General features: G+C 50.0%; 1 protein-coding gene across 2 annotated transcripts in view; it reads left to right on the top strand.

The window, feature by feature from the left end:
- Positions 1–19,734, top strand: part of Rilpl1 (Rab interacting lysosomal protein like 1) — a 35,686-nt gene that overhangs the window by 8,452 nt on the left and 7,500 nt on the right. For both annotated transcript variants that reach the window (XM_027413905.2, XM_027413907.2), the window contains exons 3-6: positions 3,582–3,700; positions 3,855–4,076; positions 13,593–13,771; positions 16,993–17,085. In XM_027413905.2, coding sequence (XP_027269706.1) covers positions 3,582–3,700; positions 3,855–4,076; positions 13,593–13,771; positions 16,993–17,085 — 613 coding nt within the window. The remainder of the gene's footprint in view (positions 1–3,581; positions 3,701–3,854; positions 4,077–13,592; positions 13,772–16,992; positions 17,086–19,734) is intronic.

Raw genomic sequence — 19,734 nt, 5'->3', positions numbered from 1 at the left:
GTGTAGACCTGGCTTTCCTGGAACATGCTGTGTAGACCCGGCTAGCCTCTAACTCACAGAGCTCTGCCTCCTGAGTGCTGGGATTAAAGGAGTGCACTACTACACCCATCTGCAGGCTCTTCAGCCTAAGCAAACCCTTGGCTGTCTACAAAAAGCCCTGTCCTCTGGTTTGATGGACAAGAGTGGATTGGGATGAGGGCCCTGGAGAATTTGTGGTTACAACTTTGAGAGGATAAAGTAAGAGCTGGGGATGTGGCTCAGTAGCGTGCATGAGGCACTGGGTTGGATCCCAGGCATTGCATATACCAGGTGTGGTGATGCACATCTGTAACCCCAGCACTCGGGAGGCAGAGGCAGGCAGATCTCTCTGAGTTTGAGGCCAGCCTGAACTACACAGCAAGTTCCAGGACAGTTTGGACTGCACAGAGAAATCTTGTCTCAAAAAAAAAAGTAAGCCTGGTGGTAGCACACGCCTTTAATCCCAGCACTCGGGAGGCAGAGGCAGGTGGATCTCTGTGAGTTCGAGACCAGCCTGGTCTACAAGAGCAAGTTCCAGGACGGCCTCCAAAGCCACAGAGAAACCCTGTCTCAAAACCCCCTTCCCCCCAAAAAAGAGAGAGAGAGACATGCACTACTATGCCTGGCTTAAACTTTTATATTATTATTATTATGTTTGTTTGTTTGTTATTTATTTATCGGTTTTTCGAGACAGGGTTTCCTCTGTGGCTTTGGAGGCTGTCCTGGAACAAACAATAATAATAATAATAATAATAATAATAATAATAAATAAAGTTTAAAAAGAACAGACAAGGACAGTGAGATGGCTCAGTGGGCACAGTGCTTTTGGCTAAGCCTGACATCATGGGTTTAACCCCCAGGTCCCACACAATAAAGGAGGGAGAGAATGGACTCTTTCGCATTGAACTCTAATTCCCCACAAGTAAGCATGACTTACACACACACACACATGCACAAATAAATGTAATAAAATTCAAAACAAATGAAATAAGGTGCTGATAAGAACTGAAGGAAAAACAAAAAATTCACAGTTGAATCCTGGTCTGGAATTCTCTTCTCCTGGGTGTCCTTTGTAGGATGTGTTTGGTGGATTAAAACCAGAGTGTATCTGTGAGTAGATGGTCTCTGGAGCCAGACCACACAGATGACTCTTGACCCCAGCACTGATTTGCCATGTTATTTGACAGACTCACAAGACCTTTGTGGGCCTCTGCTGCCCAGTTTGAAAAGGACAAAGAGGTAGCGGTACCTCTCTCATAAGTTTGTCTGCCTTCTTAGTTTATAAATGGACCATGTCTGTCATTCATCCACAGATGGGGCTTTCTGGCTATATCCACTTTTTGGCTGCTATGAACATCTTTTGGGTGTTTCTGGGAAGACCTGGTTTCAGCTCTGTGGGGTCATGTCTAGGAATGGAATTGTGGAATCTTTTTTTTTTTTTTTTTTTTTGAGACAGGATTTCTCTGTGTAGCTTTGTAGACAAGAAGGCTGGCCTTGAACTCACAGAGATCTGCCTGCCTCTGCCCCCCGGCCCCCCTCCCCCCAGTGCTGGGATCAAAGGTGTGTGCCACCACTGCCAGGCCGGAATCATTTTATTCAGGAGAAAAATCTTGGTTTTGCCTATGATAGTCCTACCATGTACCCAGAGGCCTCAGGGGTCATCTGGGAGCCCCACTGTTGAAGCCTCAGAGGCCTCAAGCAGCTCTGAGCTGCTTTCCCTGTGGCCCCTTCCCTCTGGGAGTGTGGCTCTGCCCTTGCAGTTTTCCCAATCCCTGCTGACCATCATAGACCAGTGTAAGGTGTGCACAGGAAATACACTGAGCATGGAGTGTGCTCGGCTTTCATGGGACCAGCTGGGGAGCTAGCTGTGTTCTCCATGCCCGCAGCCCCCGCCTGAGTGAAGAGGCAGGCAGATTCCAGGCTGCCTTCAAGGTTATTTTTATTTTGTGGGGAAACCATGGGAACACAGCAGGGACCCACTGTTCCCCACCTACTAGAGGAACAGGCATGGGGCAGGCAGTGCCCTGGAATAAAGAGGGCAGGTGCTGGTGACCTTGAGTCCCAGTCAAGAGTAACATGGAGCAGGAAAGGGGTGGGAGGTGGGGGTCAAGGGCCATCTGAGGACTTGGTGCAGGTATCAGATGAGCAGGTGAGTCAGGGGGAGGAGGGCTCAGAGGGCCTGTGCCTACCTGGGCCACTGGATTTCTGAGTAGCAGCAGGTGCTGTGTTCAGGTCTCTTATCTCACCACAAAAGCCTTATGGATTAAAAAATCCCCTTGGAGCTGGAGCTCAGTGGTTGGGAGCACTGGCTGCTTTTCCAGGAGGATCAGAGTTCAATTCCCAGCACCCACATGGCAGCTCACAACTGTCTGTAACTCCAAGATCTGACAGCCTCACACATTCAGGAAAAACACCAATGCACATAAAATAAAATAAATAATTGAAAAAAGTCCCCTCTGCCATTCAGCTTTAATCCCAGTACTCGGGAAGCAGAGGCAGGCAGATCTCTATGAGTTGGAGGACAGCCTGGTCTACAGATGGAGTCACAGGACAGAGAAACTGTCTCAGAAAAATGAAAACAAACAAACAAACAAAAAACAGAAATCCCCTCTGAATGTCTCTGGGAATCTGCCCAGCTAGAGAGCTGTTAGCACACAGGGCTGTGAACTGAGTGTCCAGCACAGGGCAAAAGGGGTGAAGAGGGACCTGTATGGATTTGCCAATGGCCCCTTGGTATCTGGGAAGTGATTTTGTCACCAGGAATGAAGCAAAGCTGACCACACAGTCATTTGTTTGTTTGTTTGTTTTTTCCTTTAAATTTTTTCTTTTCAAGACAAGAGTTTCTCTGTATAACAGTCCTGGCTGTCCTGGAACTTGCTTTGTAGACCAGGCTAGCCTTGAACTCACTGAGATCTGCCTGCCTCTGCCTCCAAAGCCACCACCATCCTGCTTCATCAAATGCCTGAAAGGCACCTTATGGGTGGGAGGCCTGCTCCTCAGTACCTCACCTGCCTCACTGACAGTTTACAGGAATGGAGCTGTCCTGGCTACCCACCAAATGCTGTGTCCTAATGGTATTGTGTGTGTTGCCTCTACCCATTCTCCAAGTTTCCACTGTCCCATTTTATGAATTTGGAAACAAAGGCAGAAAGGGCCCAGAGCCACATAGGCCAAATGTGGCTTTCAGTAACAGTGTGAACTTTGAAGGCTAACCTCCAGGTCACCATGTGGGATCGTGTCTATCATGATGTGTTGTTATTATCAGGTGGAAGTATTTCCTGGTGAGGGAGGGGCGCCATTGTACAGAGGAAAAGAACAAGAGGAGTCTTCTGTTCAGTGATCCCAAGGAGGTCAGAAGGAAGAGCCTTAGGCAGAGGGATGAGAGAGGGAAAGATGGTGAGGTAGGAATGTGTTTGTCAAGACTGAAGGCAGGGGCAGGCACCAGGGTGTATGGAGGGTATGTGGGACACTTAGGGGAGAGCTCTGGCCCGCTTGCAGTGTGACACTATGTGGGGCTTAAGCCAAGGGGAGGTGGCTCACCTGCCAGTCTCACCTTCATCCAGGCATGTCAGAGCGTGAGCGGCAGGTGATGAAGAGGCTGAAGGAAGTTGTGGACAAGCAGAGGGATGAGATACGAGCCAAAGACAGGGAGCTCGGCCTGAAGAATGAGGACGTTGAGGCTGTAAGTGACCAATGCTAACCTGAGTCCACTCTGCTACTTCATGGAAGCAGCAAGAGGAGGGTCCTCTGTTCACAAACCATAGGAGGGGGCTGGAGAGATGGCTCCACAGTTAAGAGCACTGGCTGCCTCACTCAGTGTCTCTTTCTCTCTACAGCTGCAACAGCAGCAGACGAGGCTAATGAAGATCAACCATGACCTTCGGCACCGGGTCACAGTGGTGGAAGCCCAGGGGAAGGCCCTGATTGAGCAGAAGGTGGAGCTTGAGGCAGATCTGCAGACCAAGGAGCAGGAGATGGGCAGCCTGCGGGCAGAACTCGGGAAGCTTCGAGAGAGGCTGCAGGGCGAGCACAGCCAGAATGGGGAGGAGGAGGCTGAGGTGAGCAGCAGGCTGGGGTTGAGGTGGTGTGGGAATCCGAGTTGTGGGCCAGTAGGAAGAATTGCCTTGTTTTCTCCCATTGTACCTAAGAAGGTAGGAGGCACACACACACACACACACACACACACACACACAGAGAGAGAGAGAGAGAGAGAGAGAGAGAGAGAGAGAGAGAGAGAGAGAGAGAGAGAGATGTTGACCTGAGGACACACAACTGGGCAAGGGCAGAGCTGGGCCTGAAGCCCAGGTCTCCAGCATTCCAGAGGGCATGCAATGCAATCCAGTGATGACTACTGAGCTTCATTCATTCATTCATTCATTCATTCATTCATTCATGTGACTGTTGACCATGTAGCAGGCACAGAGAATAGAATGGTAAGAATTGCCTAGCCCTGGCTGCTGTCCCATGGAGCGTGTTTATAGGGACTGGAAGTTCTAGACAGATACCCAAGAGAACTGAACATGTGTCCATGTAAAAATGTGTACAGAGGCCTGGAGAGATGGCTCAGCAGTTAAGAGCACTTGCTGCTCTTCCAAAGGACCCTGGTTTGGTTCTTAAACCCCCACATTTGGAGGTGCACAACTGCCTGTAACTCCAGCTCCAGGGTATCTGTTGCCCTCTTCTGGCCTCAGTGAGAACCTGCATCCATGTGTACACATGCCCACATTCAGACACACACATCTACACATTTAAAAAATAAATAAAACTTGTGCAAGCTGGCTCAGTGGCTCACACCTGGAGTCCTAGTGCTCAGGAAGGTAAGGATGAAGAATTAGGACTTTAAGATCATCCTTGACTATGTATCAAATTCTAGACTAACCTAAGCTATGTGAGACCCTGTGTCAAAAGCAAACATAAAACCTAGGGACAGGGCTGGAGAGATGGCTCAAAGGTTAAGAGCACGGACTGTTCTTCCCAAGGTCCTGAGTTCAATTCCCAGCAACCACATGATGGCTCATAACCATCTATAATGAGATCTGGTGCCCTCTTCTGACCTGCAGGGATACATGCAGGCAGAATACTGTATACATAATAAATAAATGAGTGAATGAATAAATAAATAAATAAATAAAACCTAGGAACAAAAACTACCCAGAGCCTGGCGGTGGTGGCGCACGCCTTTAATCCCAGCACTCGGGAGAAACCCTGTCTCAAAAAATCAAAAAAAAACAAAAACCAAAAAACACAAACAAAAAACTACCCAGATACTCACAGTAGCATTACTTACTCATCAGCTCTGACAGATGGAAAAGATACCTGATTAGGAAGTGAACAAGAAAATGTGGTCACGGTGTGGAACATGACTCAGCCCTGAAAAAGACTTGAGTCATGCGCTCACTCTGCCCCATAGGTGTTCATCATGAGTGAGAGTAGGCCAGACATGGAAGGCCACATACTGTGTGGCTCCCATGTATCTGAGGTTTCCGGATTGGGCAGATCCAGGACAGAATGTAGATGGGTGGGTCGGGCTAGGGCAGTGGTGAATGGCTAACGGGCACACACAGGGTTTCTTTGGAGATGAGGGAAAACTTCTGGAATTAGACAGTGGTGGTGGTTGCATACCTCAGAATATTCTGAAAATCCCTGGACTTTATTCTTTGAAGGGTAGATGTTATGGTCTGTGAATTACATATGGATGATGTTAACATTTATTTATTGTGTCGTACACTCGAACGTGCCACAGTGTGTAGAGGTCAGGGGACAACATTCTCTTCCTTCTGCCGTGAGGTGGGCCCAGGGGACTTTTCTAGGAGATGATTGGCAGAATCATTAAGGATAAAGGAGGAGGGGGAATGCGTTCCTGGCAGAAAGAAACATCTGTGCAAAGGCCCTGTGGCAGGGGGAGCCTCAGGGACATCAAGAAGGCACCCAGGTGAATGAAGGTGGCTGGTATGCAGTGTAGGGGAGTAAATGTGCTGTTCAGGTGGAGCTTGGGGCCAGGCCTGCAGGCTCCTAAAGCAGAGGAGTTTGTGCATCTGAGGGTTTGGCAGGTGCTGTGTGTGTGCACATGAGTGCCTCCCAACAGGAGGCAGGGTATCCCAGGAGTTTATGGCCTCATATAGAAAAGAAGGACTACCTGGAATATGGTGGCGCATGCCTTTAATCCCAGCACTCGGGAGGCAGAGGCAGGTGGATCTCTGTGAGTTCGAGGCCAGTCTGGTCTCCAGAGCGAGTGCCAGGACAGGCTCCAAAGCTACCCAGAGAAACCCTGTCTCGAAAAACAAAAACAAAACAAAAAAAGAAGGGAAGGATTGAGCCCCCAGCATAGTCACCCTGGAGAGGGAGAGACTGTCTAGGTAGTGAGACATTGTCCTCACTTATGTCTCTCAGGAAGAGCTAGTGACCAGGGCTTCCAGCAAGACGTACATTTGAGAGGTGACCCTTGAGGCAGTGGGTGACAGAAAAGGGAAAGGTGAACAGGAGGCCTGGTGACAAGGCCACACCCCAAGCTGAGGACACTTAACCCTGCTGGGGCTGCTCAGAAGTACACAGGACCTCTCAGAGCTGCCTTTCCTTGGGGTGACACTGGGGACATTTATGTACTAGTTCCTACCCCGGAGTGGCTAAAGGCCACATGCCATTTAAGCCTCACATGCTCTGAAGATGAGAACAAGAAGACAGAGGCAGGCAGTGAGCACTGGAGGTCTACCTGTCTGTGCGACAGAGCTGTCAGGAGGCCCAGGGCCAGGGGGCAGATGCAGTGTGTCTGACACAGACAATTCCCAGGTGGAGCTTGGGTCCCCCAAAATGGGCTTGTCATGCCAACAGCTGGCAGAGCTTCCAAGGTGCAGTTTTTCTGCAGCTGGTGGGGGTGGGGGTATGGGATCAGGGGAGAGACACTGGAGCTTCCATAGGTTGAAAGTGAGACAGAGTCCCCAGTGGACACAGGAACAGTCAGGGCTTGCATTTTCTTTCCCTGGGTGTACACGAATAGTTTAAAATGGACATGCCTCATTAGTCACCCAGCAAAGCAGGTGAACTTACAGGCAGCCAACTTCCAGTCTTTGCCAAGCCAATGAACCTGGGCCAACTGCTTCTGAAGGGCTAGAATCAGGGGAGAGAAGTAAGGAAGAAGCTATCTTTAGAGGGACAGGGTTAGGGCCTGATTAAAGTGTATGGTGTCATGAAGTCAACTTACATGTTGAAGGAGAGAGAGAAAGGTGCATTGGCTGTGTGACTGACTGAAGCTTGATGGTCAGGAAAGCTTCAGGTACAGCTGGTTCCAGGTGTTTAGAGGATGGTAGCAGGAATTCTGACTCGGGCCTTTTTGGTTTTGTTGCCTCTAAGTTGGTATCCATTCTCGGGTGGGCTCTGGCTACCACATGGTCCCTGATAGGAACCTGCTGAATGACTCCCCAAGAGTCCCAGAAGAAGTCTTCAGGCTGGCTAGTCACTGAGTCAGGCCTCTGTGGAGAGGCCTAAAGATAGGTACTGCGCCCTCCAGAGTCCCTGGCTGCTGTCAAGGGGTCCACAAGCCAGGTGGACACCAAGCGGAACTCTGGAGATTTAGGGGAAAGTACAGGGGTGTGGGCTGGTAGGCCAGGGTCACAGCTGCCCCTCTGGAGCCGACACAGGCTCTGAGCTGCAGCAGAAATGCATGGGGGTCCCTTGACACAGCTTCTGCAAGTGTGATGAGCCTGGGGTTTTACAGAGAACAGTATGAAGGGGAAGTGAGGTGTGGCAGGCACCAATGACCTAGCAGTAATACAGGCCTGAAGTCAAAGTCTGGGCCAGAGCCACAGCAGGGTGAAGGCACATGCCCAAGACAGAGCCACTAGGCCACAATTGGGGGTACCTATGTCACATTTTTGCCCCAGGAACTCAGGCCTCTCTCCTTCTGCCAAGATAGGGCTGGTCTAAACCTGGGTACCCAAGGGCATCACCCTAGGAACCATGTGATTCCCGGCCCTGTTCCAGGTCCCTCCCTTAAGGAGGATAGGGACATTTTGCACCAACTGGTCACACGAGCTGGTTTTGCCTTCCGTTTCTGGCAGCTGAAGACTTGAGAAGAAAGGAAGAGAAGGGCTGGGAGATGGCTTTCGATAAAGTGCTTGCCCTGCAGACACAAGGACTTTAGTTTGGAGACCTGAATTTGGATCCCCAGCACCAACAAACAAAAGCCAGATGGGGCTTATGCCTATAATACTAGCACTGTGGAGGGGCCGAGACAGGGGTGTCTCAGCACCTCCACAGCCAGCCAGTCTAGCAGAATTGCCGAGCTAAACAAGTGGAGAGCAATGGAGGAAGCCATCTGATGTCAACATCTGGCCTCTGTGTGCATACAAATAGAAAAATAGAAAGAAATGGGGTGTAAAATCAAGGCTGTCCATGTTCTAGATCACTCTGCCAGGTTGGCCTCAGAGTTGTGTGAAGTCCAGGGTGCTTGTCAATCAAACAGGAGTGCATCAGGATTGCATGAGACCTAGGGCTTCTGGGAGATGAGGGGGACAGTCCTGAGCCAGTGGTTCAGGCTCTTGTGCAGCCCATGTAGAGGAATGTGGGCATTAGGAGAGGGGACAGGGGAGTGGGGAAGCATGGCCAGCTGGCCCTCATACATCTAGAAGGTTCTCTGAAGCACTCAGTGGCAGAGTGCTTGCCCTGCATGGGGAGGAGGGAGGTGGGGACAGGTCGGTGGGCAGGTTTCCAGTGGAATGTGGAGCAAGCTATTCCAGGCAGGGAACAGCCGGGAACCAGGCTGGGGAATGCAGCATGTGGCTGGACGCAGTTCAGTCCTGGGGCGGGGCTGGAGGAGGGAGATGGGAGCTATAGAGGAATTTGGAGCTGGAGAGGAAGCCCTTTTTTGTTTTTTCATTTTTGCTAGTTTCCTGAGAGTAGATCTCTCTACATAGTCTGGACTGTCCTGGAACTCACTATGTAGACCAGGCTAGCCAGTCTGGGCTACATAGAGAGACTGGTAGCTGGGTTGAACCAGGGTTTAGATGCTGGGTCCTAGTTCTGGGATGCTTTGAACTATGATCACCAGGCTCCAGTGATCCCACAGGGGAGCCTTCCCAGGAGGCCAGGCCTCAGGCTAGAAGCTCTGACCTGTAATGGTCTCCTGGGGCCTCCAGGCATCTACTGGCACCTGTGCCCAGAGAGCCTCCTGGGAGCTGTTTATCTGAGATAACCTGAGCCACCCTACAGTCCCTTGTGGAATGAGCCTAGAAGGGCCTCTGATTGGCTTGATGACCATATTGGAAGGAACAGCTTCAAACTTACCAGCTGGAACAGACCTTACTCAGGCTGTTCACTGGCTATAGTCATGGCTGATAGAACCCCAGTTCTCCCCATACTCTAGGCATGAATACTCAGAGGCAAAGCTACCACACCCCTGGCTAAGACTCACCTAAGCTCTAGGGGGATTAATGCTTATTGTCACAAAGAGCCGACCCTGCTTTGTTTTTTTGTTTTTTTGGTTTTTTTTAGATTTATTTATTTATCATGCATTCACTGCGTGCCAGAAGAGGGCACCAGATCACATTACAGATGGCTGTGAGCCACCATGTGGTTGCTGGGAATTGAACTCAGAATCTCTGGAAGAACAGTCAGTGCTCTTAACCGCTGAGCCATCTCTCCAGCCCTCCCTAGGTTCCCCCCCCCAAGATATTTATTTAATGTGTGTGGCTGTTTTATTCATGTATCTCTACATATCAGAAGAAGGCATCAGATCCCATGGGGCTACAGTTATAGACAGTCGTGGGCTGTCATGTTGGATGCTGGGAATTGAACTCAGGACCTCCAGAACAACCAGTGCTCTTAACCTCTGAGCCATCTCTCCAGCCACTGCTGGGAAGCGGGGGACCCTGTGTGTCAAGGTGGGTTTGCAGGGGGGTGCACCCTATTCCTTTAGTCCCAGCACTCGGGTGGCAGAGGCAGGTGGATCTCTGTGAGTTCAAGGCCAGCCTGGTCTACACAGTGAGTTTCAGGACAACCATGGCAACACAAAGAAACCCTGTTTTGAAAAACAAAACAGAAACAAACAAAAAGAACTATTCCTAAGTCCACGGGGCATGATGGTATGTATTCACTTGTAAACCTAGCACTGGTGATGCCGAGGCGGGAGGATTTGGAGTTTGAATCTCCAGATCTTAAAACGGTTGACAGCTAATTCAGTAGACGTGGCACAGCAAGGGTCTAAACAAATGTAGGGAACACTGTGCAAACCTAGGGGCTCTAGTTTGCAACCTTTGGCCTGTGCCTCTGGTGCTGAGGGTTGGTGGAAAACTCCTACACATCCATGAGCCCCCAATCATAGGGAGCACTGCATAGGGAGCACCTCCCTCCGTCCTCACTTACTGGTGTATTTGTGTGTGTCTCTCTTGATCCTGCTGTTCAATTCGAGTCTGTTTCCAGTTCTGAATTCAATGACCGTAAGGCATGGAGTGCTTAGTAAAATGCTGGATGTCCTTTAATGGAGGACGCTGTTTGGGGAGGTGTCTGGCCCTGATGGTGTGGCCTCAGCGGTCACAGGTAATACTAGAGGTTTGCCTCACAGGAGAATATTACACAACCATCAAAAGGAATGAGGCTTTGACACAGGCTGTAACAGGCTGGCCCAAGAAGTCAAACCCTGTGGGGTAGCCTCACCAGGAGAAGATCTCCAGATGCTGAGTAGCCTGCAGGGACACAGGCATCATGTTTCTTCTCCTACTGCCCACCTCTTCTGCAGTGGCTCTGGCTTCAACTGTAGGCGTGGGCAGAGCCCTCCCCGCCCATCTTGACCTTCCCTGGAGCTCAGCTGACCTGCCCGGCAGACGGTGTCTCCTTTCAGATGTCCCTTCCCTGGAACAGCCTGTCCAGCTCAGCCTCCTGGAGCCCTTGGCTGCTCGGCCATGTTCCACTGCCCTATCTAGAGTCCCCTTCACCCTGTGGGGGTTGAGGGGCAGGGCAAGGGTGTGTTGTCCAACTCTGCCTTCTCATTCTAGAGCATCCTGACTTTGGTGTATATGGACACTGAAGGCTCTTGGGTGTGAGACACTGAAATGAAGAAATGGACCTCTTGGAATTTGGCATGCTGGCTTGGGGCAGGGGATTGGGGAGCTTGTGCTGGCATATGCAAGGTCCCAGTATCCCAAGTGTTAGGAAAGGGTAGGGGAGGGAGAGAAAGGGGTGTTCAGTGGCACACACCTGTTATCCCAGCATTCCAGAGGCTGAGGCAGGAAGATTGATGTGGGTTCCAGCCAGGCTGGGCTACAGAATGAGAACCTGTCTCTGAAAAGAAGATAATGAGCTGACCTCAGCAGAGTGGTGGTGGCGCATGCCTTTAATCCCAGCACTCTGGAGGTAGAGGCAGGTGGTTCTCTGTGAGTTCAAGACCAGCCTGGTCTACAAGATCTAGTTCCAGGACAGCCTCCAAAGCCACAGAGAAACCCTGGACCAACCACTTAGGGTTACTATCACTGTGATGGATCACAGTGACCAAAACTACTTCAGGAGGAAACGGTTTATTTGGCTTACACTTCCATATCACCGTTCATCACTGAAGGAAGTCAGGGCAGGAACCTGGAGGCAGGAGCTGATACAGAGGCCATGAGGGGTGCTGCTTACTGGCTTGCTCCCCATGGCTTGCTCAGCCTGCTTTCTTACAGAACCCAGCACAACCAGCCCATGGATGGCACTACCCACAATGGACTGGACCCTCCTCATCAATCACTAAGAAAATGTCCTACAGCTGAATTTTACAGAGGAATTTTCTCAATTGAGGTTCCCTTCTTTTAGATGACTCTAGCTTGTGTCCAGTTGGCCTAAAATTAGCCATGACAGCTGGTATGATGTCTCAGAAGGCAAAGGTACTTGCTGCCAAGCCTGACCACTGGAGCTTGGTACCCAGGACCCACATGGTCAAAAGAAAGAACTGACTCCCCAAAAGTTGCCCTTTGATCACCATATACTCTCTGTAGAACACTCATAAATGCAAACAATAGATGAGTAAACAAATAAACAGAAAGAGACAAGTGTTGTGTAGATGATGGAAAACTGGGGCCCTTAGTATGGCTGTTGAGAGCATAAAACAGTGCATTTGCTGTGAGAAGCACTTTGGTATAGAAAAGAGAACACAGGCCGGGCAGTGGAGGCACAGACCTTCAATCCCAGGGAAGCAGAGGAGGATCTCTGTGAGTTCTAGACCAGCCTGGTCTACAGAGTGACTTCCTGGACATCCAAGGTTACACAGAGAAACCCTGTCTTGAAAAACCAAAAAGAAGAAGGAGGAGGAGGAGGAGGAGGAGGAGGAGGAGGAGGAGGAAGAAGAAGAAGAAGAAGAAGAAGAAGAAGAAGAAGAAGAAGAAGAAGAAGAAAGAAAATAGAGCTCAGAAAGTTAAAGACAGTCTCATGATAGCTACCCCACCAGGACTGGACACTGGGATTTATACCCAAAGAGAAGAAGCCACCTACGTGTCCTTCATCCCAGACAGGACCATGCATACCTTCCATGCTGTGGATTATTACCCACCTGTTAAAAGGGATGAGTCTCTGACACAGGCTGTAACATGGACGAGACATAAGGTTGACTAGAAGAAGCAGATGCTTTATGGGAAATGTCCAGGTCGGGAGAGACAAGAAAGCAGGCTTCCTGCAGGGCCTGAGACTCAAAGAGGGAGGAGTGGCAAATGGTTGCTTACTGAGTTGGGATGTTTCCTGTGGATGATGTTTGGGAATTAGCGGTATTAAATATTGTGTTACTGTATGAAATTATTCTTTTCTTTCTTTTTTTTTTTTTTTTTTTGAGACAAGGTCTCACACTGTATCCACATGACCTCAAACTCACTGTGTGGCCCAGATTGACTTGAAACTCACTGCACAGCTCAGGTTGGCCTTGAACTCCAGGCACGGCACCCGTCCTGCCTCAGCCACCCACGTGACAGGATTAGAGTCATGCACCACCACACGCAGCTAATATACTTTAAAATAGTAAACTCTGTGTGAAAGGCTGCCAGGCTCTGGAAGGAGGTGAGAGGAGGATAAGTTGTGATCTGAAGCAGGGCAGGTGATGCAGAATGATACTGCGATCTGTCTGTGTGACCTGCAATACAGACAGCTCTATCCCCCTGTCAGGCTCTGAATGCCAGCAAGATGGCAAGAGCCCCTGAGGATTTGATCGGGGGGCCTGTCACAGAAAGCAACAGGACTTCTTGTTAAGTGAAAATGGTACCGAGGAGTCTCAGCTGTACTTCCACACACCTTGACCAAATTAGCAGAGTCCTGAGTGACAGTATGGGAGGGGATCACAGAGGAGGAAGAACAACAGTTGGTGGAGGGCGGCAGCCAGAGGCATAGTGGGAGGCTCGCCTGAGTGGAGCCTGATAGGACCCTGAGTGGAGTGGGAGTCCAGGGCGCAGGGCTGGCTCAGCAAAGGAGCTTGCTGCACAGGTGGTGGCTGCCTTCCACCTCCAGAGGGAAGCGTTATAGAAGATAAGGGGAGGCTGCTGCCCACACACTGAAAATAGTGACCTGAGCAGGCCGCCTACCATAGGGAGGTGAGGAGGCCCTTGACAGCCCATCTCTGCCTTCTTCAGATACAGCTGCAGGCAGATGGAGAGGAGTGCCTCTCAGACTCAGAGAAGGCTGCCCTGGATCTCAAGGACCCCAACCGCCCTCGGTTCACGCTGCAGGAGCTGCGGGATGTGCTGCACGAGAGGAATGAGCTGAAGTCCAAGGTATTCCTGCTGCAAGAGGAGCTGGCCTACTATAAGAGGTGAGGGTGCCGGGCGGTGGTGGTGGCACACGCCTTTTATCCCAGCACTCTCGAGGCAAAGGCAGGTGGATCTCTGTGAGTTCGAGACCAGCTTGGTCTACAAGAGCTAGTTCCAGGACAGAGAAACCCTGTCTCCAAAAACCAGGGGGAAAAAAAAAAAGGCGAGGCCAGGCATCATGGAACAAACTAACCCCTGCCTGACCTTAGTGGCCACACCCCAAACCCAGGCACATCAGTGCAGCAGTCAAGCACTCCTATAGATGCTATAGAAGTCATACAGCCACCAAGCAGGCCATTGCACATCTTGCCAAGTACGTTAGATGTCTGCTAGAGGGCCTGAGGAGATAGATGACTCCATCAGTGAAGAGTTTACACTGCAAGCAGGAGGACCTGAATTTAGGTCCCCAGACATTTGCCGTGGTTCTCGCCTGTTAGTCCAGCCCTGGGGAGGGAGAGACAAGTGGGTCCCTAGTATAGGCTAGCAACCAGCCTAGCCAAATCCCTGAGCTCAAGAATCCGTGAGAGAGACCTTGTCTCAAAAAATAAAAGAGGGAGTGGATGTTGTAATTTAAGAAAAGGCTTGAGAAAGATGCCATGAGACAGGGTTCAAGCAGAGGGATTTTTTTTGTTTTTGTTTTGTTTTTTAATTAGGGAAAGGGATGATATAAAGGGGAAAGGGGAGGGGGGAGACCAGCCTCTGGGGACAGAAGCAGCAGGAGAGGGGAAAGAGGGGCAGAGAGACAGAGACCAAGGGAGAGAAAGAGGGACAGAAAGGAAGAGAAGGATAGGAGGTGGGTAGGACCCTTTTAAAAGGGAAAATGGTGAATGTGCACAGGTGGTGCTCTTAGTATCTGCAGCTGAGGGCATATCCTGTCAGAACCCCAAGGACAGGCCAGTACAGAAAGCCTGAATACTAACAATAGAGAGATGGCTCAGTGGGAAAGATTGCTCTGACAGAGGATCCAGGTTCAGTTCCTGGCATCTGTACCAGGCAGCTCACACCACCTGTGTGTAACTCCAGCTCGAAAAATCTATTGCCCTTTTGCTTCAAGCACCTGCGCTCGTGCTCTCTTTCCCTCTCCGTCTCCTCCCTCTCCCTCTGTCTCTGTCTCTCTCACAGTCACACTCAAACACACACACAAGAATAAGCCAGAGGCGGGGGCTGGAGAGATGGCTCAGAGGTTAAGAGCACTGGCTGTTCTTCCAGAGGTCCGGAGTTCAATTCCCAGCAACCACATGGTGGCTCACAACCATCTGTAATGAGATCTGGTGCCCTCTTCTGATGTGCAGATATACACGGAAGCAGAATGTTGTATACATAATAAATAAATAAAATCTTAAAAAAAAAGAATAAGCCAGAGGCAGGGTGGTAGGGGTGCATGCCTTTAATCCTAGCACTTTGGGAGGCAGAGACAGGCAGATCTCTGTGAGTCTGATGCTAGCTTGAGCTACAGAACTAGGTACAGGACAGTCACGGCTACACAGAGAAACCCTATTTAGAAAAACAAACTTTAAAAGGAGTAAGAATAATAAAGAAAATACACACTGGGTGAAGGGAAGCAGGGAGAATAAACAGTGTGCTAGATGCAGCCCCAGCCCCACTGGGGACAGTGACATACACAGAAAGTAGGGCCATGAGTTTTTGAGTGTTCATGTCTAGTGACAGCCCTCTGTGGGCCTGGTGCAGGTATAGTGCCCCTGAGTGTTCAGAGGGGGAGCGTTAGCTCTGGAGAAACAGAGGAGTTAGAAGGCTTCCTAGTGGAGGAGGCCTGGGAAGAAGGCCTTCCTTCCAGGTGCTCTAGAGCTCAGGTGTGGGTGTCATTGAGGGTCAGCTGCTTCCTGCAGACGGGAGAAGTCCAGGCACGGAATCAGAAGCATTTTGTGGAGACAGGAAATGGGAGCTGTTGTGTTGGGCTGAAAATAGAGTGCAGTGGCACACATCTGTCATCCTAGTGCTCGAGTGACTGAGGCAGGAGGATGGCGAGTCTGAGGTCAGTCTAGGATAGTAAAACACAATCTCAAAACAGAGGATTGAGGCTGGGCGTTGGTGGCGCATGCCTTTAATCCCAGCCCTCAGGAGGCAGAGGCAGGTGGATCTCTGTGAGTTCGAGGCCAGCCTGGTCTCCAGAGCAAGTGCCAGGATAGGCTCCAAAGCTACACAGAGAAACCCTGTCTCGAAAAACCAAAAAAAAAAAAAAAAAAAAAAAAAAAAAAAAAAAAAAAAAACCCAGAGGATTGAGAATGTTGGGGCCCTGTGTTGTGTGCAGGACTTTAATCCCAGCACTTGTGAGGCAGAGACAGATCTACAGGAGTTCGAGTTCGAGGCCAGCCTGGTGTACAGAGCAAGTGCCAGGGCAGGCTCCAAAGCTACACAGAAACCTTGTATTGAGAGAGAGAGAGAGAGAGAGAGAGAGAGAGAATGTTGGGACACACCTAAAATCCCAGAATTTGGGTGGTGGAGACTAGAGTAGTGGTTCTCAACCCATGGGTCTTGACCCTTGGCATACCTCACAACAGTAGCAAAACCACAGCTATGAAGTAGCAAGGAAATAATTTTATGGTTGGGGTCACCACAGCATGAGGGTCGTGGCATTAAGAAGGTTGAAAAGCACTGATCTAGAGGATGGGGAGGTCAGAAGATGGAGGTCTGGAGATGGCGGAGGTCCAAGCATGAATTCAGGACTCGGATCTTCAGAAGCCGTGTACATGCTGGTATTGTGTATAACCCACCTGTTATTGTTTCAGCAGATCCCCAGAGCAAGCTGGCTAGCAGGACGAGCCTTAGCTAAGAGCTCTGGGTTTGATTGAGATACCCTGCCTCAAAGAATAAGGTGGGAATGGGTAGAAGATGGTCCCCCTCCTGGGCCTCACAGGAGTGCACACACACACATGCTTGTGCATTCAGGAATTAATACATATTTATAGGTATGCATACCATTTAAACACCATGCACATCAAAAGGAGGGGGACAAAGAGAAAGAGAGGACAGAGGGAGGAAGGACCTAGTACTTGTTCTGAACACCTCCCCTGGGCCAGAGGGACCACAGACTTACCCTTCCAGACCACCAGGCAGAGTGTGCCGGCAGAAACCCTGGTTGGCATCTTCCCGGGTACCTTACTCCCCATCAAGAAGTTTTGCACCATATCAAACCATTCTACCCGCTTTGGGGATGTTCCAGTTCTGACAGAATTGTTTTGACTCCTGTATTGCATGCCTTCAGTGAAGAAATAGAAGAGGAGAATCGAATACCCCAACCTCCGCCCATCATACACCCAAGAACGTCCCCCCAGCCGGAGTCTGGAATCAAGCGACTGTAAGTGTTGTGCTTGCCCCCTGGGCTGTGCCGCCTGTGGCTCATCTGGGTTCCTGACACCACTGAGAGGTCTTGGGCACTTTTCAGGATTGTCCCTAACCACAGCAGCTGAGACCAGCTTCTTCCAACACTGTGGCTTGCCCTTCCAGTTTTGGTTATCTCCCTGCTTGGACTTGGAACACCAGTTCTTGGGGTCACTGGGCAGATATTTGGGTAGCAGCACCTGGGAGGCTGGGAGGGGCTGGGGCCTGTGGCTGGTGCTCAGGAGCTTGCTTGCGTGTGCCAAGTGCATGGGATGTGGTTCTGGGTGGGGCGGTTGGAGGCTCAGGCATTTTCAGAGCTTGAGACATCAGCTTTAAGTAGCTAGGTGTAAGGGCCCATGCTTGTATCCCAGCATACAGGAGGTGGAGATGGGAGGATCAGAAGTTCAAGGTCATCCTTGGCTACATAGTAAGTAGCCAAGACCAGCCTGGACTACATAAGATCTTAAAAAAAAAAAAAAAAAAAAGAAAGTCCGGAGTGGCCTAGGTCCAACCCATTCTGGGTTTTATGATGGTAAATCCCCTGAGCTTTTGTGTGTACATTGGTACATTGGTGTCATGTATACGAAGACTCAGGTCCTGTTTGCTATAAGGCCCGTGCAAAAGATAGCACATAGCTCCTGTGGTCAGCTAGACCTTTAACTTCTCTGGGAGTGCTTGGCTTTGTAGATCTCCTTGGTTCTTGTGGAAGTTTGCAGACATGTTCCTTGGAAAAGAACAGAGGGTATTGGAATGGTGTCCAATTTAGAAGATCTGTGGGCCCTGAAGCCTGACAGAAGAAGGGCTGAGTTTTGGACTTGTCAGGTTCCATCTTGTGCCCATCAAGAGCCTACTGTGGGCCAGCTCCTGTCCCTCAGATGGGTTTGTGGGGGCCTCACCCTGGTGCTAGTATGTGGAAGACTCTTTTTTTTTGTTTTGTTTTGTTTTGTTTTTCGAGACAGGGATTCTCTGTGTAGCTCTAGCTGTCCTGGAACTGTAGATCAGGCTGGTTTCATAATCACAGAGATCCACCAGCCTCTGCCTCTTTTGTGCTGGGATTAAAGGTGTGTGCCACCACCACCAGGTGGAAGACTGTCATTTTTATGGAACCTTTGAGGCAACTGAGACACCTGACTGTGGCCATGCCCCTATAAGAGGCAGAGCCCACCCAGAGTACTGTATTCAAATCTTCTATAGACCCACCTCAGGTGTCTGGGATGTCACAGCCTGAAAGGGGCTCCCTGGAGCTGGACCTTTTGGATATTCCTACAGAAGAGGCCTGGGGCCTCTCCCCAGACCCACCAGAAAGCTTTGAAAGAGCAGGCAGCATAGGGATGGGGGTGGAAGTGGGTGCTACCCATACATTCTGTCCTTTAAACGCCAGTGACCATGCTGGGAAATTGTTGGCTAGTTCATAGCAGATGGAATGTGGGCTGGTTTGTGTGGTGGGACCCACTCCCTCAGCAGGTGGCATCCCACTCACACTGGGCCCTGGGCGCTCCAACGTTGAGGAAGCTCCCTGGAGTGCTGTTGTATACTGCAGTGCCCCTGTGAGCTGGCCAACCTGGCGCTACCTCCCTGCTGAGTTTTGGAGTTCTTCTAAGAGAGATATAAATACTTCTGAGGCTCTGATTCCGAAAAGCTTCCCCTGAAGTCTCAGCACTGTTTTGACCGTGGGTTTGTTTCCATCTGCCATCAAAACTCCACTTAGTGGAGAGAAGACACTGTCTTAAGTCCAGGCTCTCCAGCCTGGTCCAGCATTGGGCTTGACTGTCTCCTGACTCTGTCCCAAACCATGCTCCTGCAAACTCAGACCCTGAGTGTGGATGGGGTAGCCACATCAGCCTTGGATTCTGTTTTCCCTAGGTGTGGTAGCTCACATCTGTAACTCCAGCATTTGGGAGGCTGAGGCAGGACTGCCACTAGTTTGAGAGACACCTAGATTACAGATTTGGACCATGTCTTTGAACAAAACAAAACAAAAAAAACAGCAAAACAGGATTCCTTTTTCTTCTCTCTGTAGCTCTAGAAAAAATGAAAAAGCAGGTGACTTTTGAGCCTGTTGTGCTGGTAGACCACTCACAAGGTAAAGGTGGGACCATTGTGAATTTGAGTCCAGTAAAACTTGGTGTTAAAAAAAAAAAAAAAAAAAAGAGCCGGATATTGGTGGCGCATGCCTTTAATCCCAGCACTCAGGAAGTAGAGGCAGGCGGATCTCTGTGAGTTCCACGCCAGCCTGGTCTCCAGAGAGAGTGCCAGGATAGGCTCCAAAGCTACACAGAGAAACCCTGTCTCAAAAAAAAAAAAAAAAAAAAAAAAAAAGAAGAAGAAGAAAGAAAAAGAAAAGAAACAGATGCCAGAGAGATGGTTTAGGAAATAAAAAGCCTAAGGACCTAAGTTCAATTCCCCAGAACCCACATAAAAGTGGACAGAAGAACTGACTCCTCCAAATCAGTTTTCTGACCTCTAGACACACTGCTCACATCACACACACACACACACACACACACACACACACACACACACACACACAATTTTTTTCCTCCCAAGACAGGGTTTCTCTGTGTAACCCTAGAACTTGCTCTGTAGACCAGGCTGGCCTCAAACTCAGATCTGCCTCTGCCACCTG

This window comes from Cricetulus griseus, chromosome 4 (assembly GCF_003668045.3).
Source record: "Cricetulus griseus strain 17A/GY chromosome 4, alternate assembly CriGri-PICRH-1.0, whole genome shotgun sequence".
NCBI classification, from domain to species: domain Eukaryota; kingdom Metazoa; phylum Chordata; class Mammalia; order Rodentia; family Cricetidae; genus Cricetulus; species Cricetulus griseus.
Note: the sequence above shows the minus strand (reverse complement) of the source record. Positions and strands in the feature narration are given on the sequence as shown.